Source organism: Asterias amurensis, chromosome 13 (genome assembly GCF_032118995.1).
Source record: "Asterias amurensis chromosome 13, ASM3211899v1".
Classification (NCBI taxonomy): domain Eukaryota; kingdom Metazoa; phylum Echinodermata; class Asteroidea; order Forcipulatida; family Asteriidae; genus Asterias; species Asterias amurensis.
Genome location: NC_092660.1, coordinates 5711407 through 5734930, shown reverse-complemented (window position 1 = coordinate 5734930; position 23524 = coordinate 5711407). Strand labels below are relative to the sequence as shown.

The window sequence follows — 23524 nt, the reverse complement described above, 5'->3', positions numbered from 1 at the left end:
CACAAGCTAGACTATCGGGACGATTCGCAGGAATTGTGTACCGATATGTATCGGTCGAAATTTGCATTAGAGAGGTTTCGCAGAGTCACCGATACTCTTACATGAACGGATACGTCATAATACGTCATCACTTTTTGAGGTCCATATGACATATAACCGCTGTACACAAGTTAGAATAGTAAAACGGGAATCTGTCGCTATACACGTAAGTAAACAACAAGTATATTTTGTTCAAGTTTTTGTAGCGGATTGTTATTTTTTAATGTACCAGGGTTTCACCATGTATATTAGAGGTATCATACATGGATGTAGTTGGACATTTGTTTCTCCATGCTTCAGAAAAAGAGAAATGGCGATTGTCCATGGGTGCAGCCATTTGGTTAATAGCGCCCTCTTGAGCCTCAAGTTGAGGGTATTCGTTAGAATTTTGCGAAACAAAACTACACAGCTCACTTGACGCGAATGCGTACGGTTCAATATCTGTATGCCTATTCGTATCCGCGACTCTGCGAAACCTCTTTATTAATGCAAATTTCCACCGATATGCACACAAAATAAAAATTATATTTCAGAAACATTATCAAGAGAAGACCTTCATCACGGTCTGGTCATCCTGATTTTACTCCATTCCAACTCATTGTAACCAAACTGAGTGTAGCTGACGAAATAATAGTCTGGTGCCATGCGCAATTAATGTTAGCATTCATTAGAAAAGGGGAATATGACCAAGATGGTAACAGCATGAGAAAGGTCTATAGAATACTCCAGAATACACAGTAGGGCTATTACAACCAAGAAGAACACCCAAGGAGCCACAATTCCAAAGACCTTGTTTCAATACAGCATATGCTTCGGAACAGACATGAAAAGGTTTGGGTCCAGATCGCCCACAGTTTTGAACAATCCTGGGGTGAACCCTGCTAAGCTTGGGCGATATCACGATATTATCGCAATATATCGCGATATCGATTAAATATCGCAATATCGTGATGTATTTTCTAGCTGAGACATCATGCACCCCATAGATTTGGAGTAAAACCAGAAGAATAGGTCATTAGAAAACCTCTCTTATGCTGTGACTGTCTCTTCTACTGTGACTGTCTCTTCTACAACTTTCACTGGGAGTTTGAAGACTAATGATGTCAAATTTAACTAATCGCGATTATATCGAATATTGCGATATATTGTCGGCGATATATCGTGAATAAAATAAATCGATATCACCCAAGCTTAAACCCTGCAGCTTTAGTAGTAAACCAAGGTCACACACCATTTTGCACTAAAGGCCTGTGTATAATATTGATTGGTAAGAAGGTACGTAGGGATAGCCTTGGCCAAGGCTCTTTACGCAAGCACCCCGGTTTGAAGTCAACCGGTAGCATGAATCACACGATAGAAACATTTCTGCATGAGACGTTTCTCGGAGTTTCACTGTGGCCGCACAAAGTCATGGGTTGAGATACAGTGCCTAAAAACTTATCGCTAAGCAAAAATTAGCAGGTTACCAGTCACATATTGTACATGTGACATGGTATTTTGGCTGGTTACCCCTGGTAAGCCTAACTTGGTTGTGCTTGGCTACTTTCTGTGCTCCAGGGTCCGAAATAGACCACTATTCATAGGTCAATGTGGTTAAAAATTTAAAGTTTTTTTTTTTTTCTGTCTTTTTTTCCGCCTTTTTTTCTCACTGCAGGCATCAGACAGACTGGATTTGTCAAGGGACCACCTTTTCCACAATGATCTGAAGAAGAAGTTTAATGGAAACTTGGCCTTTGCCACATGCACGGTAAACTATCAAGTCAGTTGTATCTTTCATGGGTGTACATGTATATACTAACTGCTTAACTCATGGCCTATGGGTAAAGGAACAAGGGGTGGATTTCACAAAGAGTTAGGACTAGTCTTATCTCGAGTTAGGACAAGTTACTCGCCTAACTTAGGACTAGCCATGCGTTTTTTATATCTCGTACGATTAGTCCTAAGTCCTAACTCTTTGTGAAATCGACCCCTGGTCACAAAAATAATTGTTGTCTCATTGAGACACAAACTTATTTTAAAATGTCAAACTTGTTTACCAGTTTTGGTATTCAATACCAAAACTGGTACATTTGTAAATACGTCTAAAACATAAGATGAATGTTGTTTTTGTGACATTGCTTTCCTCATTTTACAAAACTACAGCGCCTAAGCAAGTAATATCTTAAGGGAATCTTTCTTCTACATGTATTCTTCAAACCGTGTAAGTTTAAAGGAACACATTGCCTTGGATCGGTCGAGTTGGTCTTTGAAAAGCGTTTTGTAACCGTTTGTTATAAAATCGATATGGTTAGAAAGATGTTGTAACAGTAGAAAACAATGATCCACACAAAAATGCCTCGAAATTGCGTGGTTTTTCGTTTTACCTCGTCGACAAACACGGTCAGCCATTTATGGGAGTCATAAATTTGACTCCCATAAATGGCCGACCGTGTTAGTTCGTGACATAAAACGAAAACTGTGCAATTTTGTATGATACTTGTGTGGATCATTATATTCTACTTTAAAAACATCTTTCTAACAATATGCATTTCATAACAAATGGTCGCACACGCTTTTCATAGACCAACTCGTCCGATCCAAGGCAACGTGTTCCTTGAATGGAAGTGTGTGGACATTGTGTTTTGTGTTACAAAGCGTACCAAAATCCTTTAATTGGCATATAAATAACAATGAGATACCTGCTGCATCAGTGGTTCTCAAACTGTGGTTGTGCACCTTTGAAAACTTGTCTTCAATTTAAGGTTTTTTGTGGTTAACTCTTGGTGCACCCCCTTTCCCCTCCCCCTAAAGCCAGTCAATATGTACCCGCCAAGCAAGTCTGGATTCTACGACGTATTCGGCAACCTATGGGAATGGATGGAGGATAATTTCAACGGGCTTCCATCTAGTGGCTCTCACTATTTGTATGATGATTTCAGCACCCCAACTTATGATGGAAGACATAATCTGATTCTGGTAAGCCCAATCAATAGCGATCAAACACACTCGGGTTGTGATTTCTTTATTTTAAACGGAATTCCGTTTTTTTGTTGGCCCCAAACAAAAGAATTCTTTTTTTTTTTATAAATAATAATTGTTTAATTTTCTTTAAAGATCATATTGTACACGATCACCGAATGTGCAAATCATACGACCGTAAATACAGGCATGAAATAGAGTTTGTTTTCGGGTAGATATTACTTGGGGCTCGTCCTGCTTAACACGGCCTTTGTGAAATCGATCCTAGGATCAGCTAGGATTCGTCCTAAATCCTTAGGATCAATCCTAAGTTAGGAAGAGTTTTGTGAAGTCGACCCTTGTCTTCTTGTCAAAAAGTTGATAAAATCGGACAATGCGCTCTCCATAACTTTGCTTAGCAAATTCATTGGATTGATTTTCATTTCAGGGTGGATGCTGGATTTCTACTGGTGATGAAATGTCTTGTTTTGGCAGGTATAGTTTCCGTCGTCACTTTTATCAGCATTCGGGGTTCCGCGTCGTGCGATCCCTGGAGTTGGATGCCACGCTTCCTGTCACATTGATTTCTACTGCTACAGACAATGGTAGGTTTGTTGTACTTATAGGGGGAGAGGGGAGGTCCCCTTAAAGGAACATTACAGAATTGGTTTTTGCCAACAAAACACTTCCTAACAGTGTAAGCACTTAAAGGCAGTGGACACTATTGGTATCTGTCAAAGACTAGTCTTCACAGTTGGTGTATCTCAACATATGCATAAAATAACAAACCTGTGAAAATTTGAGCTCAATCGGTCATCGAACTTGCGAGATAATAATGAAAGAAAAAAACACCCTTGTCACACAAAGTTGTGTGCGTTTAGATGGTTGGTTTTGAGACCTCAAGTTCTAAACTTGAGGTCTCAAAATCAAATTCGTGGAAAATTACTTCTTTCTCAAACTATGGCACTTCAGAGGGAGCCGTTTCTCCCAATGTTTTATACCATCAACCTCTTGTTGGGACCATATCTCAAGTACATGGCCGATTTTAAGACCGTTTGTAGTTATAGACTCCTTGGGGATTGGAGATACATTTTGAAACACTGTGACCTCAGGATGACCTCTACTTCCGGGTCAACCCAAAGTGGGACAATATCAATTTTCTAACTTTTTTCCAGTTAGAGACTCCTTGGGCATTGGAGATAAGCCTTTGGTTACCATGACCCCATGTCGACCTCTAATTCCGGGTCAACCGGAAGTGGCACCATAACTCTAGACACTATTCAGCATTTTCAAACCTATTTTTCAGTTATAGACGTATTACACTGGTAATTTTAGCACATAATCCAAGCAAAAGAACACGGAACAGCTTTGTGTTTGTTCACAAACACCTAATGTCTAGTTATTATTATTATTATTATTATTTTTATTATTATTATTATTATTAAAAAATGGCAGGGCTGACATTTCTTCATTTGCAGAAACATGCTTCCCAATGGGTACGAAAGTGGAGATGGTGCCCACTACAAACACCCAGTTCCAATACGAGGCCCACTCGTACCTTACCGAACTTCTCCAGGATGAGTACACAGCCACTGACGGTAACCTCCTAACCGAAGTAGCTAAGGTCTGCAAAGAGGCCGTCCAGGCCAGAGGGGGCGCCCTCTCTCGCGCTCTGGACTTGGGATGCGGCTGTGGCAAGTTGTCCTTTGAGCTGTCCAAACTCATGACAGAGGTAAGGCCATGAGTTGTTTCTCATCATTTTTAAGGTTTTGTGGTTGTAAAGAAGAACAAAACTACCAAGTCTTTCTGCTGGTCTGAAACTGTAATTACAGTACCTGCTATTTTCAAACAGGGCCCAATTTCATAGTACCTGCAAGGGTAGAGGTTGATACTGTGTTTGAGAAATCACGATGGTTCAAGTCTATACCATGCAAGTCTATACTACATATGCATACATTCTCAACTATGTATATACATATGGCAGAGAGTGACCATACTTTAGTGCACTCTTTTTCTCTTGTACAGTAACACCTCCTCCCCTCAAAGAGTTACACTAAAAAAATCACTTAAAGGCACTGGACACTATTGGTAATTACTCAAAATTAGCATAAAACCTTACTTGGTACTGAGTAATGGAGATTATTTATAGTAATTACCAATAGTGTCCACTGCCTTTAATGTGATCCACTTGGCACTTCAGAGGGAGCCGTTTCTCACAATGTTTTATACCATCAACCTCTCCCTATTACTCGTCACCAAGAAAGGTTTTATGCTAATCATTATTTTGAGTAATTACCAATAGTGTCCACTGCCTTTAAGTTGTTTTCAATAGTGTTGTAGTCTGGCAAGGGTCTGGTTAAAAAAAAAATAAGAATGAAGACATCACCAAATTTAAAAGTGCCCTCTAGCAGCATATTAAAAACATCTCAAAATATACTTTTACTAGATGTCTCTGGCAAAGTTTATGATAATTGTTTCAAATTTGGTATATATAGTATCCTCCCTGGTAGCGACATATCTGTGGAGTCTTAGCTTGGTGAGTTGTCACGTGGTGGTTTTAAAGCTGTGTGTATGCTAAACCAAAAGACTGACTGAGTTGAAACTCGGGGTAATGTTAGTAAAGGACATTAACTGCTTAAATTTTATAGTAACCTCATGATGACTCAACTTTGTTATTTTTTTGCAATTTTGACCATTTATTACATTATGAACAAAAGCAAGCAGCAATAACTTTTTCCACCAGGCTTGTTCTCGAGGAAGCCAAGCCAACACCTATTGTTTGTTTTACAAACACTGAATATATAGTTATTATTGTTACTATTATTTTTCTGATTACACTGTTTCCTTACCAGATTGTGGGGATAGATTACTGCGAGTCTTTCATCAAAGCAGCCCAGAAGATCCAACAGGATGGCAGCTACAAAACAATGCTGCCTGATGGCAAGGTCATAGCTGTTGAATTACCAGAGGGGACAAACCCATCTGGCGTAACGCTTAAGCAGGTCAGTTTCTTATAATAGTAATACATTGAATTGAGCATGAATAGCAAGTTCTTATTTAGGGCATTTCACACTAACCGTTTCAATGAGCTTTAAATTACAATGTTTTAACAAATTTAAAACAAACTTAAAACTTACCCAGTCTGTTTCCCTTGTGGTTTATAAGGTTTGATATCCAAAATAAAAGTTGCATGCCCTTTAGGTGATCCCCTGGCTGCCGTTTCCCAGGTTGTATCATAAATTGGGTGTGATCCCTGGCTACACGGCAGTTAACAGTTGAATGGCTTTTGACTGGCACTCTGAACAATATTAACAAAATAGGGAGACTGCCAACATAGGCTAGATAGCTCAGTTGGTAGAGTGCCGGCATGTTGGTTTGATTCCCACTCATTCAATTGGTCTTTGTTCAACCCCAAATCTTTTGAAATTTACCCAGTCAGTTTCCCTTGTGGTTTATAATATTATTTGATAAGTTAAGAACAATTGATACCAGTGTCGTGGCCGAGCGGTTAAGAGCACCGAATTCAAACTCTGGTGTTTCTGATTCCCCAGCCGTGACACTTGTGTCCTTAAGCAAGACACATAACCATTTCTTCGTCCTTCGGATGGGACGTAAAGCCGTTGGTCCCATGTGTTGTGTAAATGCATGTAAAAGAACCCAGTGCACTTATTGAAAAGAGAAGGGGTTCACCCCAGTGTTCCTGGCTGGATTGGCAGCATATTGCGCCACAGCACCTTGTAAACCGTTACATGGTGCTTAAGGATGAGGTCTTATATCTGAAAAAATTCGCCCCACTCCTTGCAGTAATAATACCTGGCGCTTTGTATCCTTTGGCAAAAGGCGCGTTATAAATACGGTTATTATTATTATTATTAATTTGTTTTAAATAACAAAAATAATAAAAGTAGTTTCTTATGTTGCGCTTTATCCTTCACTCAGTGATGCTCATTTATAAAGTATTAAAACAATCAAACAGTTCTAAAAATTAAAGGTATGCTTCCCTTTAAAGACACTGGAAACTAATTGGTAATTCCCAACATATGCATACAAAAACAAACCTGTGAAAATTTGAGCTCAATTGGTCGTCAAAGTTGCGAGATACATTTGTAACTATGAAAGAAGAACACCCTTGTCACACAAAGTTATGTGCTTTCAGATGCTTGATTTCGAGACCTCAAAATCTAATTCTAAGGTCTCGAAATCAAGTTCGTGGAAAATTACTTCTTTCTCGAAAACTACGTCACTTCAGAGGGAGCCATTTCTCACAATGTTTTATACTATCAACCTCTCCCCATTACTCGTTACCAAGTATGGTTTTATGCTAATGATTATTTTGAGTAATTACCAATAGTGTACACTGCCTTTAAACCAAATTTTGTGCTACAAACCATAAGTTCGCACTGTTCCCATTTATGGCTCTAGAGAAAACGTATCTTTTTCAAGGTCCATGCAAAATTCACAAGATCATAACTCTCCTTGCAAAGTCACAAATCCTACGGATGGGACAAAAAAATTCGCCAAGGTTTACCCAACATGCTTGCAACTTTTCCTCGCATCAGCTGAATTCCTCTTTTTATATTCTCATTTGTGCCATTCACACTTAAAAAAACACTGTACAAAACCAATGGAGTTTAGTAATTTCCTCTTTTTTGGTGAAGTACAGTTGCATGCCCGAGTCCCAATCCCTGTTGATTTCATTTTCCATTTTCCAGCTGACCTGGGTTCCGAATGAAATTCTAGACTTTGACCTGGTGGTGATGCAAGGCATCGACCGGGTCATGAACATGAAAGGTGAGTAGCTTCTAACATGTCTAACAAAGCCTTCAATTTTTATTTGTTCGGTTGATAAACAAAAAACTGTTTTTAAGGTAACCATAGGAATACTGCACATAGTAACCTTAAATTTAATCAAAATATCCACACTTGAAACGATCATCCTTTTTGATCATCAAACCATTATTAATATTTGTTGTGTCGTCTCACATTTTCCAAGTCCAAAAATCATTTTCAAGTCCAAGGGTCACTGGGTTTATATTAATTTACACCTCGGGTCTCTCATGGCGACTGCTGTATTCGATGAGTCCTCAGATTTGAAAATGCACAATTGCAAAAAAATGCACAATTTTGGGCCTAATTAGATAAAGAAATCATTTGCTGAGCAAAAGAAAGCAGGATACCCGTCACCATGTTCACTAGTAATGAATATCATCTTAAGTCATTGTACCAGACAATGCAGACATTATACAAATCTAAGTCCCAAATGGCTTATCATACACAACGTCATATCAGAATTTATATTTTAGTCTGGTGCCGCCGTGTGTCTCAAACCCATGTAGAAAAGCAGGTTGAGAGCATAGGTAATAAAACTTAATAGAAAATGCACTTTTGGCATTCCTCACACAAGTGCACAAGAATATTGTTATTGCCTTTGCGTTCTATTTTTTTTCTCCCTGGGTTTTTTTTTTTGTGCAAATTATTTCCGAAATGGCAGCCGGCATGAGAGGTTATTCGTTTATCTCTAACTCATATTAGGTCGTCTCTCTCTTTCTGTGAGTGTTAACATTGTGTGTACATTCATGTTGTTAATTTAAGTGGTAGATGTCGCAAAGAACTTGGGACTAAGTAAGTTTTAACCTGTGACTAGTCTTGGGAGATATTAAAAACTTAAAGCTAGTCCTAAGTTTGGACGAGTAACTCGTCCTAACTAGAGATGAGACTAGTCTTAACTCTGTGTGAAATCCACACTTGGGGCTTACTCTGAAATTCCATAACCATCCCCCTTTTAGGCCAATCTTGTACTGGCAAACTGGGCAAGGCAGTTTTCTTTACAAAGGGCACCGCTATACAAGGAAATTTTACATTTTTTTCTTGAACATTTCAGAGGCCACCAGGGCAATAATCAGGGCAGCTCTTTGATGGCAAAATAGCCTTACTAAAAAAAATGACATCTTGAGTAAAGCATGCTAAGCGATAAGCTGTTTTGCCACACAAACTTGACAAACGAGATGCACAGATAAAAATAGGTCACAACACGGCATTTTATATTCACATCCATGCAAAGTATGCCTTTAAAAGTTTGAAATGAAAATGCCCTAAAATTACCCATTTTTCGAGTAGTAATCCAATATTATTAAAGATCATTGTCTTTATGTTGTCAACAAGTTGAAAAACAAATGTTTACAGATTTCAAAATTATGTCCGGTAGAAGGTGCTGTTTGAATTATTAAAAAAAACATATATTTCAGTTATTCTACATTTGCATGATTTTTATTTGTTTTTACACTGAGTGGAGAATTACAATTTACATATCTACACGTATAAAAGTAGAAATGACGACATCTGAAGGACTAGGAGGACACATTTAACACTTTTGAGTTTTTCTTTTTCTCCCAAGGGATCAAGTCCTTCTGTTGTACATGATGTACTTAGCACTTCATTTTTAGATTCTGATTGTTTGAACCGCTTGCCCCCACAACTCTAAACAAACAGCATTTTGAAAGTCACGTTACCATTGTTGACAAGTGAAAAATTAATTGTCGTTTTAGGAAAAAGATGTTTTTGTTAAACAAAGTGTTGCTTTTTCATGTTTATAGTTTGCAGTGCTGTATGTTAAATGCTGTACCATCATTACCATTTATACACTCGACTATCAAGTCAGATTCCCTGCATTCATTAATGGCAGTTCATTGATGTTTGGAAGGAGGCCAAACTGTTTCTGCCATCTGCTGGCAATCTCATAATATTTGAAAAACAGTTGCTTTGTAATTATGACATGTATGAAGGCGTTTTTGGGAGGCAAACTTTCAAACAATCAGAATAATTACCCAGTGATGTGGGTTTTGTCCCATAGAGTTATATATAAGAACTAGAGGGCGCACTGGTGATGCTTCTTGCACAAACGCGTCGGGACCGCAACGAGACACGCGCACCATTATGTACGCGCGTTGAATACGAAGTACAGGTTGGAGTTTGTGTTTATTGAACACTGACGCGATGCTGTTTTGTCAACTTACAAAATGGCCGCACAAACACACGCTAAGCAATGCCTGTTTGTTCAACTTAGAAAATGGCTGCCTGCGCGCATGCCGATGTGCGTATATAGGCCAGTGCGCCCTCTAGTACTTATATATAACTCTATGGTTTTGTCCACATCAAGTGTACGATGATAGTTGTGTGCAGTCTGAAATCCTACCGTGGACTTGACAACTAATTTTTACTAACAGTGTGGTGTTTTTTCCTCCACTTCTTGTCACACAGGGGTAAGACCTTATTCACTTGTTCATCTCTGCAAGTCTAAACCTTAGATTCTAAATATAAATAGGGCACTTAAACATGGACTAAACGATGCAGCTCCCAACCTGGTTGCCTGGACGGGGTTCGAGAAATGAAGAAAAAACAATCAGATCCCGCTGGACTTGTTTAACCTCTTTTTGCATACTGCAGTGGTCATTATAAACCATACTAACGGAGCATAAACGCAATTATTAAATTTGTTAAAACCAAAGTTCAACTTGGTAAAAGTAGCACATGGAAAACCTGCAGATCTTGTGCTCCCATGCAACTTGCTCTTTGATAGCCATCAGAAAGTTTTAAAAGCCAAGATGCTCTGCTTGCGTGCTGTAAGTTTTAAAAAGAGGCATGGTCCATTCTGCGCGAAATTGTGTTACCTCAAGAACCCATCCAGGCACCCAAAGATGAGAGTTTAAACCCTCGCTGGTATTGAGATACATTGGTGCGACCAGCTGACATCCCTGCAAGTCTAAACAAAAACTAAACATTATTTTAAACCTAATTTTTTTTCTGAACTTCTTCCAGATTTCTAGCCACTCTCGATGATTTGAAACTATGTTGTTTCAACGTGAAATTGTCCACCTGAAATGTTAAAAATTTTGAGTACCCATCCGTAAACCCACCCACTTTTGCTCCCCAGCAACTTTCTCTTTTGCTTCCTTCTTCTCTCAGTTCTCAGTTCACATTCTAACCGTTACCCCAACCCTGTTTACACCCTCGCCGGCTATCCGACCTACCTCCTTTTCTACCTCTACCCCAGTTCTCCTGAACCTTCCCCATCCCTAAACCCATCCACTTCCCAGCCTCACCCACTCCCAAACCCTTTTATTTTGTGTTCTCACTACCCCAGTTCTCCTAAAGCTACCCCATCCCTCACCTCACCTACTTCCTAACCACACCTAATCCCCAACCTATTTCCCTTCTGTACGTGTACCCCAGTTCTCCTGAACCAAACCCATCCCTAAAACCCATCCACTTCCCATCCTCACCCACTCCCAAACCCTTTTATTTTGTGTTATCACTACCCTAGTTCTCCTAAAGCTACCCCATCCCTCACAAACCTACTTCCTAACCACACCTAATCCCCAACCTATTTCCCTTCTGTACCTCTACCCCAGTTCTCCTGAACCAAACCCATCCCTAAACCCATCCATTTCCCATCCTCACCCACTCCCAAACCCTTTTATTTTGTGTTATCACTACCCCAGTTCTCCTAAAGCTACCCCATCCCTCACCAACCTACTTCCTAACCACACCTAATCCCCAACCTATTTCCCTTCTGTACCTCTACCCCAGTTCTCCTGAACCAAACCCATCCCTAAAACCCATCCACTTCCCAGCCTCACCCACTCCCAAACCCTTTTATTTTGTGTTATCACTACCCCAGTTCTCCTAAAGCTACCCCATCCCTCACCTCACCTACTTCCTAACCACACCTAGTCCCCAACATATTTCCCTTCTGTACCTGTACCCCAGTTCTCCTGAACCAAACCCATCCCTAAAACCCATCCACTTCCCATCCTCACCCACTCCCAAACCCTTTTATTTTGTGTTATCACTACCCCAGTTCTCCTGAACCAAACCCATCCCTAAACCCATCCACTTCCCATCCTCACCCACTCCCAAACCCTTTTGTTTTGTGTTATCACTACCCCAGTTCTCCTAAAGCTACCCCATCCCTCACCCCACCTATTTCCTAACCACACCTAGTCCCCAACCTATTTCCCTTCTGTACGTGTACCCCAGTTCCTCTGAACCAAACCCATCCCTAAAACCCATCCACTTCCCAGCCTCACCCACTCCCTAAGCTGAACTATTGTGGCTTGAGTTAGAAAGCTTCATCAAAAACACAGTAAAAAAGTTCAATTACTAGATGGCAATGAACATCTCTGTACTGGATTGTTTTTGTTTCAAGTCCAATTAATTTGTGGCTAGAAATCTTGAAAAGTTTCAACCACAGTGGCACAGGGGGAGGGTGGGCAAAAGGTCCAAGTAAAAAGTATTATGGTCTTTGGATTGTCTCTTGGCTAAAACAAAATCCACTACTGCTGCTCACTTGTGGTTTGGGGTAGTTTGTTTTCTTTAAATATATCAGCGGATGCCATTGCATTTGAAAGTAGCTAGAAAATAGCTAAACACAAACATGTATGTGTCTTTACTTTATAGCTTTGCCATCTTAAGGCTGCACTTTAAAAATCACAAAAAAAAACAATTAAAATAAAAAAATCCAAAACTAAAAATCCAAAATGAATATATATTTTTTCAAAAACTAGCATTGGCATTCCCTGATAGGATAAATATAAACTAAATAATATAATTGAGATTCACAAATTTAAGGTAAGTTACTTTCTCTCCCTCCTTTAAAGGCAGTGAACACTTGGTAATTACTCAAAATAATTATTAGTATAAAACCTTACTTGGTAACGAGTAATGGGGAAAGGTTGATGGTATAAAACATGGTTTGAAATGGCTACCTCTGAAGCGACGTAGTTTTTGAGAAAGAAGTAATTTTCTTAGAATTTGATTTCGAGACCTCAAGTTAAGAATTTGAGGTCTCGAAAATCAAGCATCTGAAAGCACACAACTTCGTGTGACAAGGGTGTTTTTTCCTTTCATAGTTATCTCGCAACTCCGACCACCAAATGAGCTCAAATTTTCACAGGTTCGTTATTTTATGCATATGTTGAGATAAACCAAGTGAGAAGACTGGTCTTTGACAATTACCAATAGTGTCCACTGTCTTTAAATAAAACAGTTTTTGCTTTTGTTTGTTATACAGAAAATATGTGGTCCACATCATGTTAAATCGTGGTTGCTTTTTAAATATCATGCTTAGCATCCGTTGGGTCACAAAATTCTCAAGGAATGTTACCAAAGAAATGGCTTTTTCCCATATTAACTAATTATTTTCAAATTGCAGATCTCTTGTTTGGTTTTGAAACTTAAAGTATGTGTCTGTTCGCAATGCTTGGCTTATACGGATATGTGCATAACACCATTTTGAACCTGTATGTTTGTTGAGTTTTAGTTTATGTTTGTACTGTTTGATTATTTTGTTAACCTGCATGATCATCTTTTCATGAACTCACTTTGTTTGTTTACAATGGTGTTACCACTTAACCACTGGTGTCAATTTTGTCTCCCAGCCTGTGTTTTGTAAACTTAATGAGTCAAAAAAAGTTGAATTTAAAGAGGTCGCTTTGAGATGAATTGTCTACACATTTTGCCTTAAAGGGAAGGTACGTGTTTGGTAATTACTCAGAACGAATATTAACTTAAAAACTGACTGAGTAATGATCATTGGAGAGCTGTTGATAGAATAAAACATTGTGGGAAACGACTCCCTCTGAAGTATTGTAGTTTTTGAGAAAGAGGTAATTTATCACTAAAATAGTGAAAGACTTCTTGCTAGAAGTCTTTTATTTCTGTCTGAAAGCACACAAATTTGTCCAATAACGGTGTATTTTCTTTCATCATTTTCTCGCAACTGTGATGAACAATTGAGCCCAAATGTCCACAGGATTGTTATTTTATGCTTATGATGGGATACACCGTGTTAGAACACTGGTCATTGACAATAATTACCAAACGTGTACAGTGCTAAAATTGACAGCATGCTGTCTGATGAAATTTCAACAAAATCCACTAGTATGTGTGTGAAAGATTCTCTTATCAGACTGGTACAGTTTAGGTACACTTTCCAGCAGTGTTGTTGTCGAGTCCCTGACCTTAAGAGGCCAAGGCCGAGTCCAGGGGCTATTCTCAAACCTCAGAACATAAATCCAACACAGACCTCTATCTCGGGCTCCCCAAGCTTAGCGCCAAAATCTGCGCTAGAAGACTGAGGTTTGCAGGGCACTGCTATCGCCACCCTGAGCTTCCAGCCAGCAAGCTTGTGCTCTGGGAGCCCAAGCAAGGTCAAGCCCAAAGAGGTCGAGGCCATCTGACCTATGTCGATCTGCTGAAAAAGGACACTGGATTTGTGACAGCTGGGGAAGTGTCCACATGCATGGGGGACAGGAAGACCTGGAGCAACCTTAGCCGTAATATCATCGACCGAGGACACCACTCGAAATAGAAGAAGCTTCGCCATCTTGAAAAGACGCCATTACTTCTTAATTGTTGGGCTATGCTTTAGCGATCCTTTGTGAAATGGGAACTCTCAGCTTCAGCGTGTGGCTTGTAGACTTGCTTAAACTGTCTTAAACTAAATGTTTAGGTTTTTCTTTGAGTAGAAGCTTTGTGCAATCAGAAGCTTACAGACAGATTTTTCACTTTCATCTCATGAATATTCAGTTGGGTATTGGGGGCAGAGACTCTAGAAACCAAAATTTGTACTAACTTAAAAATATCCATGAACACCAACTTGCATGTTACAACAAAAAAACGTTTGACATTACATGTATACAGCTTTGACCACTGCAATGAAAATGTGCATGCCCCGTCCCCTCTCTCACATTGAATGCTCTCATGCTCATCCATAGTCGTTAACATTTGATATGTTGTCATGGTTACAAATAACACTACCATTCATTGCATCGGACCGTACCACAAGACACCAAAAAGACGCATGAATTTTCTGAACAAGAAAAGTGAAAAGAATCAGTGCAGGCATCGAATCAAAGAACTGTATCGCTGATTGAATTTTCCCCCTCTATAATACGATTATGAGGGTTTAATCTTATATGTATATGTTAAACAAAGAATTGTTTTCTTAATTGCCTTTTACTTGATTTTCTTACACTTGAGTTTCTTGTTCTGCATTTTTAGTAGTTACCCTTGTCCATTTTGTTCGGCCTTGTTATGTGTTTGCTTTAATGGGCAATCACTTTTTTGTTATATAGCATGTTGATAAAGTGATGATGCTTTTGTTAAACATTACATGTACTCGCATCTAAAACATTTTTTTCTTTTGTTTATTACCATGTAGAGAGCTGAAGTCACTGTTTCAGTCCGCCCTACTTTCCATTATGGTGGGAGCTATTTTATTGAATCAAAAGTTTTGCAGAAATTATTGAATTTGGTTAAAACATCTTTTTACTCGATTGGAGTGTTTTACAAACTTTCGGCCATCCAAGCCAACCAAGCCAACCAGCTTGGTTTGTTTATCAGCAATGGAAAGGTCTATAACGCCATACATACGTGTCGCATGGTTTTGGTCCACAGCTGACTAAGAGGGCGTGCACAGGAGACAGAGTCTACAATATTAAGCTCAGCGTTCTCACTTTTCTAGTTCTATGGGAATTACCAAAGTGTAGATCCATTTTTTTTCTTGTCATTCCTCCAGGCTTGATGTATGTGTCCCTGATATTCATCACCAGTGTTCTTGAGAGGTGTTCTATTAATATCTTAACATACAGGGTATTTGGACAGCGGAATGAAGATGTGGCGAGAGTGAAATGTCATGTTGACTTGTTTCTTGTTTGCCGGGTGTATTGTCATTGTTCAGATTACTAAAGACCACTTTTTCTGGCTGTATGGCCGTGTTTTCTGATCCCTAGCCTGGTTGCTGAGACTTTGTGAAGTCATTATTCCAAACGGAGTCGTCGTCATCCTCTCAAAGAAGGGCTATGGAGCAAAGGATTTCCAACCGATCATCGGAAGATGGTGAGCTCAGAAGTGTTCAGGTTATTTCCCTCTAGAGGGCCTATAGATTTTTGTGACTATTTTAAAATGTTAGCATGCCGAATGGGGCCATGAGTAGGGGACTTAACCCTCCTACTGATACGCCATTCAAAACAATTCAAAATTCACTAACGTTTATACGCCCCATTGTTTTTGTACACACATGGCAGTACCATTTGAGCAGGGTTGATGATAAGCTGTACTACCACTCAAAACCATTCAGATGGTTTCGAGCTGTGCATACACTGTACCTGTGTGCATTACCATAGCCAAATGGTTTCAGATGGTCAGAAAGCTGTTACACAAATCCTGTAGTGTCTATGACATAGTGTATGGTAACCTCGTGGCCATGGGCAGCCGCAGATTGGTCACCCCCACACCGCCTGGTATCACTCAAAGTCATGACATAGTGATGCACCACTTAAAACAATCCTTAAAGTATTCTGTACCAGCTGCACCACCATTCAAAATCATTTGGGGAACCCACTGTGTGCACAGTTATCATACCATTCAAAACCATATACTTGAATGGTTTCAAATGGTGTATCAACTTGTTTCAAAAAGGCACCGATCAAGTCTTATGAGGCCCTCTAGGGACCCTGTTTGGTTCTATGCAGTTTTGATGATCCTGATCTCTGACTAGTTAGTTAATCTCTCTCGATTGAAGTTTTTACTTATATAGACCTAACGCACATGATGTCATGTCAGTAGGGCGCCCTCACCTTGAGGTAAAAAAGGCTGGTGATTGACCAAAACTGTGTGCTGCGCGTACAAATCTGTGCAATTTGATTGTTACGTCATTGTTTAACCTCCAAGGTGGCGGCTTGATGACATATAATACATAAGGTCTATTGACAATAGTTGCTCATCTATTTGTCCGTAAATTATTGACTTACTTCTTATTCAGCAATTCTACGCAACACTGTGGGTGGTAATTAATGATAGAGTAAGAAAAGTTCATTTAATACTCAATACCATTTTTGAATAATTCTTTTGAAAGTTTGGAGCTTACCGAAGACAGGAAGATACCCTACACTCAGCCATCAGGTAACATGGACGTGGCAACCTTAACCATCTGGCACAGGAAGTAAAGATGTTCAACCAACAGAGAGGAGTCTGTTGAATTAAGAATAAAGTAAGTATATGTATAAGTATAAGTAATAATAGTGGCTTCTTATATAGCACTTATTTCCATCCCTCTAGGAACCAGTAACGATTATTGTGCTATTAATTATATGGCAGGTAACAGGTTTCGTACTCATAAGCAAGATTTGTCTGTGCTATATTCTTTCACAGCTCTATGGAAACTGTTTAAGCGCTATGTGCGAAATGTGGACCTGAAAGTTCTGACAATGTAGGGACTATTAATGAAACTTAAACACGTTCACAGGCTTTTCACAGTGTTAAAGAGAAGTTTGTTAAGTGCACAAAATAGAGGAATGTCCACACATAATAAGAATGTTTGAATTTGTGGTGTGTTGTTTAAATTTTATTATTGTAAATATAGAGTGCTGTCGGTGAGTGGTGTTGAGCACCGCGCTCAAGCTCTGGTGTTGTAGGCCTAGTGTACCGTTTGGTTCCGATCATGGCACTATTGTCCTTAAGCAAGACCCATGGACATTACTGTTTGGTACTTTGAACGGGCTCTAATAAGCCCCAAGTCATGTTTGCTGTTTCATGCCAAAAGGAAACCAAAACTTGTCATTCTGAATAGTGGTTTTGTCATGTTCTTGCTTGATGAACCCAAAGAGTTTAATTTATTGTCAAACTGGTAAAATGGCGTGCTTGATCACAAGTTACCGCTTAAATTAATTTGAATTCCTCAGACTATCAAGATAGTCGCGACATGTATGTCACATAATTAGGGCAAGCTTTAGAGTAATACCAATTTACGTACGTAAGAGACAGTGAACAATTGCACAATTATGTGTGGATGTGTATTGGACAATGGTACCAGGGTTTGCTCATCTGTAGGTTGCTATGAAAAGCTTACCCCGAACCATTTGACATGGTAACTGTCCATATAGTCTGAGGAATTAAAATGTAAGCGGTACACTATGACTAAGGAAGTCATTGTACCAGACATTATTCAAATCTAACTCGCCTAATGGCTTGTTGGAAGCAGACTGCACCCTACCTTGTAAATGCATGGTACATGTGTAGAGAGGTGCCTCTCATGTATATTTATGGGCCTCTTAAACTGAAATACATTGCTTGCCTGTTTATACACACTTATAAAATGAATTTGAGATTTCAATTCCAAAGGGCCTGTTTGTTTAAATAGATTTAAGGGTTAATTTTAATTTTAAGAAGAACTGAGTAAGTTAAGAACATTTACCTTTAATGTTTCATTAAACTCAAGTAATTTATTGTGACGATAACATGTAAGCAAACTCAAATTTGTCTTTTACAGATCTCTCTTCGGAAGAGGATTGGACAAGGCGAATCATATGTTGTACTCGCATTCCTCAAGGTCAAACTTTTATTCTATTAATTGCTGTTTATTTTTTGCAAGCGATTGGTCCTATTTTGTTTGCATGTTTTGCAAAAATCAACTATGAAATATGAGTGAAGTTTGCTGCACCATTGGGAGTTATGAATGCTGATATTACGAAGTAATTTTTACATGGGTTATATCAAATTAAATCTGTTACTTATCCGCTGCTATTTCAGCTAGTTACATGGGGTTTGTTTCAAAAGCAGGTCTAAACATTGGACAAATTTGAAGTAATCTTGACTCAGTTGCTGTAGATTTTGAGAAATGGTGAAAACTGGTTTTGAGTCCGAAATCTTGCGTTAGATATGTTGATCAGGGTTTCCCCATTAGTTTTTCTTTGACTACAATTAGCACCAAATTGACCTTAAACTTTCACAGGTTTGTTATTTCATGTAAATGTTGGGTCACACAAAGTGTTGGATACTGGTCGTTGACAATAACTACCAATTATAGCGGCTTATTGTGAAACACACGAAAATAGTTCTTTTGAAAGGAATTTTTTACAGATAGCTTTTCCTTGGGGTGTGGTCTCAGCATAAGGTTTATTTAATACTGTAAGATGTAGATTGGCACTTCCATCATAAAACAAAACAAAGGATAACGTCGAAAGTAAAAACTTTCTCTTTCGTATGTCGATAAATTCTCATTGTATTTTGTTGGGACAGACATTATACAATAAAAAGCATTTTTAAAATTTAATGAACAAAAAAGGAGAAGAAAAAATACGTAATAGGAGTTGAAACTTAAATGTAACCTTTTTATGCAAAAACCCCTAGCGGAGTCACTCTGAAAGGCTATACAAAGTCTCTCACCCAAGGCTAACCTTTTTATGTCAAATTAGATAAGCTTGGATTAAATTTCTATTTTATTTGTTGTGTAAGTTGTTGGTAATTGCGTGCAATCTATAGATCGGTTGGCTACAAGTGGAGTAATTTTGCGCCCTCTATCGTTGAGCAGACTGATATTTATATGTGTATATTTATTGAGATCGAAATCAGAAAACTATTCGGAAACCAACCTTAAAAAAAAAGGAATAGAACAAGCTCCGAATCATAATCCGTCAGGAGAGAGTTTAAAATACAGGGCGCCCTCTGTTGAAGAAGTGCACTTGCTTGTAGACCTCATGATTTGTTTAGTTATTAAAAAATCCATAGTTATTATATTTATAGGAGTTCGAATAGAATCATTAATCGACATTTGGGGGCTTCTGGGCAGTCAGTTTCAATTGTGGTTGATTTCGCACCAGTATACTTCCCAAATTGGACACAAACCAGGCGGGACCAGGACGTTTGGTCGAATTAAGAAGGGTTTGGGTACATTTTGTAGCACAAAACACATCTTCCACTGACTGATAAAATATTATTAAACTTACACGGTCGGTTTGAAGATAATGGTGGTAGAAAGATTCTCTTCAAATGTTACTCGCTGAGCTGTAGTTTTTTGAGAAATGAGTAAAACAGTCCTACAAAAAATACCCAAACCCTTTAAAATGTTAGCAAAACACATTCTTGTGTAAATTTGTTCTCTTTTAGTTCCATGTTGGAATTGTTGAGGAGGCATTGTTTTAGCAAAGTAATGATATACTTACGATATATATATATATATATATATATATATATTTAAGGACCAAAAATCTTTAAAACATCCAACATACATCCAACGTTTGTATTTTTGTATCGACGTAAATCAAAGATGTGTACACTAAGGTTGCTGGTTTCTTTTCTTTTTTTAATGGAGGGTTACTCAGTTTTAGAGGAATGCTTTCCCTTTTGACGTTTGTTTGTTCGTTGCCACTGCAGCTTAAAATTATTTTCTGTGCTTTGATGTTGACAGCATTATTGCACTAGAATGTAAATCATCCGAGGGCAGCTTAAAAAAACACTATTGAAAAGATATAGAGGCAAATGTATTTTTCTAAACGAAGATAATCTAAATGATAATTGTAATAGGAATAATGATTTACAAAAAAATTGCTTATGATATAATGTACCTATATAGCACACAATTGACGTGGAATAAAGTGGGAAAACATATAGTAAAACATGCTGTGAGTTTATTAATAATTTTGGGTAGACTAATTTCATCGATGTGTAATAGCACTGTACAATAATATTACTCAATACTTTCCTGAGCTCTGTCAATAACATCACAGTCATATTTCTCGGGTGGGAGGTTCATGTAAGAGTTTACTCTGTAGTTTCTTTCCAAGCCGTCTACCTCTGTGGACGCCGGTGCGAATCCCACCCCAGGGGCCAACTTCAAAGAGCTAAGCACAAACATTTGCTTAGCATGAAATTTCTTAACCCAACCACAATGTCAACGTGATTTTCAAGATAAGCAAACAACAGCTGAATACCAGCAACAAGCAATATGCAACAAATGGAAATTTTGTTGGTAATCCTGATTTTATCAAGGATTTCACGCTAAGTAATTGTTTGTGCTTAGCAGCTCTATGAAATTGGGCCCAGACTGTAGCCTTAGATGCTGATAGGTTTCTCAGTGTTAAAGTGTGGCTTTGAGAGGCCAGCGTAGCGTTGATGTATGATGATGTCATGGGTTATGAATTAACCATTGAATGCTTTACCACTGGAATCCTGCCTTCTTCTGAACACTTCTAAAATTATATTTTTCCCCTTGATTCCTATTCAATGACTGGTGGCGTTAATTGTGCTGGTGGATGATGTGTAATAAAATATTAAAATTAACCAATTTAAGATGTTCGAAGTTTCTGCAGCTTGATGACAGATTTTTCACGTAACGTTTTTCAGTAATGAGACGAATTTAGAGTGCAAAAGGTAATAATATAGCATAACACAACAGCTGAATAAAGAAATAAATATATTTTGTAGATAAAAGTCGTATCGACTAGAGTAGGCTTTGATGACGTTATTATGATTAACCTTTAAAGTGCTCATGTAGAAATTTAACAAATTGCCAGACAAGGCGTTGTTGTTTTTCAATAAAGTGAAAACGGGACAAATTGTTAAGAATAGTTTACACCAATACAACCTCATTACAGCCGAATGCAAATGGAAGCATAAACCAAACATTTTGGGGTTAATCTTGTTATTTATTTTCAATATTAGGCCTAAATGCATAAATATGATGTATGTTGTGTTAAAATGTAGAGTCATATGATAGACATGTCTGTCAAACAAATTATAGATCTAAATTTTTGTTTCCACTTAATCCCTTTTTTGTAATTGTTGCCTGAGAATAGTTACACAATGTTTGTACAGTTTTTCTCTTTTTTTTTTGCGATTTTTCTAAATTTATTTTTTATATAACGAGGAATCGAGTTATTGTCTGTAGCTTATTGGGTAATGTTTTAGATTGAAACAAAATTATTGGGCACATTAAAATAAGCTGAAACTAATTAGGCAATAGCTGCATTTCGATGGAATCATGACCAATTAAATGACAAAACGTGTGGACATAATTGTGTAAACTTGTGTTTTTATCATTCTATGATGACGTCTCTTCTACGTATTTGATTTAAACAAAATGTTAACGAGATTGACTTATTGGTGAATGTTGAGCGCGCGCAATTTTCGAAACAACCGCGGGGCCAATCTAGACTGAGCCGAATCCAATGCCGAAGCCGTGGTTTCGAAAAGGGCCTATGAATGTATGCAGGTAGTCATACCCTATCCATTGTATAATAAACGGTCACTCAAAGACTAAAGAAATGTTCACTTCTGTCGTAGTCGGCTAGCAAACTTACCACGTTAACATTTTTTGTTCCGATGATAATCAAAAATTTCTGCACATTGTGCGTGCTGGAGCGGGGGGCTAAAAAAAAATCAAGGACGCGCGGGTAAATTAGCTGGTAAACCCCCATATGCTCGCTGATTGAACTCGGATTGGACCGTGCAATCACCAGATGGGACTTCTTCCTATTTACCCGTTGGAAAGTCTTTTCCAATAATGCAGTAGTCAGGTTGGATCAAGTTCACTGTTTGATTCTCAAAGAAGGGGGGGGGCAAATATGGTCAGTCCCGGCCCGTTTTTGGCAATCGTGGGGTTGTACCTTCTTATTTTACGCTACTTTGAATTTGTGTCAGGGCAAACCTCGTTCAAAGAGCATTTTATAAAGTGGTTCTGCTTTTTAAAGACAATTACAAGAGTCGCATGTGTACATTTGTTACGCTGTCTACGTTAACTTTCTTCCGTAAAAACCACTGTGACAAAAATGTAATCTATTTATGACGCGGATTGATAAACGCCTCTATTGCCAAAATGAAGTCTTGAAAGCAAAATGTTCGATTTTTGTTCTGTATGAAGTTCACAAAATGTTTCCCATACCATTCAAACTGGGTTAATCTTTTCTTTACATGGCTTTATCTTGTTGTAGTTGAACAAGTATACCCAGTCAGATTTCCTTGTGGTTTAACTCAAAATGTTTGTTTTATATTCCATCAACTTTTCATACAGAAATGTTTTCCTACACACATTACTTTCTTTTTATTCTAAAACCAAAAATACCACAAACGGCCTTTAAACGTTCGGATGGAATGGAAATAGGCCTAAAATGGAAAGTTTGGAAATGTTTCAAAATGCTTGAAGAATAGAGGTAGAGAGTGGTGGGTGGGCAGAGTTTAGAGGGGGGAGGGTTTTCAACCAAACAGTACATGTCACGAAGCAATTACGCCACTTCATAATAGATATAGAGGTTTCAAAATCTCAGAATCCCCCTAAATGTAATGAGAAAAAAAAAAACCTTCTGGAACATGTCAACACGTGGCTCATTTCATGCTAGAGATTTCGGCTCTCGCTCCCCAAGAAAAACAGCGCAGAAAATGGACCAAATCGGGCTGGATGGGACTCGAGGTCTGAGTCAAGTGCGCATCGACCCCAACTCGCAGTCAGTAAGCCGAGTCGCTGGCCCCCAGTGCGGTATTCGACCACGCTTAATTGCCATCTTATAGGTAATTAAGACGTCTTGTCTTCAACCCCCCGTGACAGATCGAAACCGTGCTCGAAATATTGATAATCTTTTCCGTCAGTGGGAAGGGGGGGGGGGGGGGGTTCGTGTAATGCTGGGGCACGTAGACCGGAGGAGAAGGAGGTGGGTCCTCTCTGCGTGGGTACTCGTTCTAATACCGAAGAAACATGTGATTGCACTCTGTACTATAG

The 23524-nt window shown here is 38.6% G+C and overlaps 1 protein-coding gene across 3 annotated transcripts in view; it reads left to right on the top strand.

The window, feature by feature from the left end:
* Positions 1 to 21827, top strand: part of LOC139945707 (uncharacterized) — a 58518-nt gene extending 36691 nt beyond the window's left edge. Inside the window, exons 12-20 of one of the 3 annotated variants that reach the window (XM_071943053.1) lie at positions 1694 to 1786; positions 2830 to 2994; positions 3425 to 3581; positions 4455 to 4708; positions 5829 to 5978; positions 7689 to 7767; positions 15768 to 15873; positions 16892 to 17026; positions 18305 to 21827. In XM_071943053.1, the coding sequence (XP_071799154.1) occupies positions 1694 to 1786; positions 2830 to 2994; positions 3425 to 3581; positions 4455 to 4708; positions 5829 to 5978; positions 7689 to 7767; positions 15768 to 15873; positions 16892 to 16982 (1095 nt within the window). In that variant the 3' untranslated portion in view covers positions 16983 to 17026; positions 18305 to 21827. Of the gene's footprint in view, positions 1 to 1693; positions 1787 to 2829; positions 2995 to 3424; positions 3582 to 4454; positions 4709 to 5828; positions 5979 to 7688; positions 7769 to 10233; positions 15874 to 16891; positions 17027 to 18304 lie in introns of those variants that run through there. The other 2 variants (XR_011787165.1, XR_011787166.1) reach the window with 2 other exon arrangements.
* The last annotated feature ends 1697 nt before the right edge of the window (positions 21828 to 23524 follow it).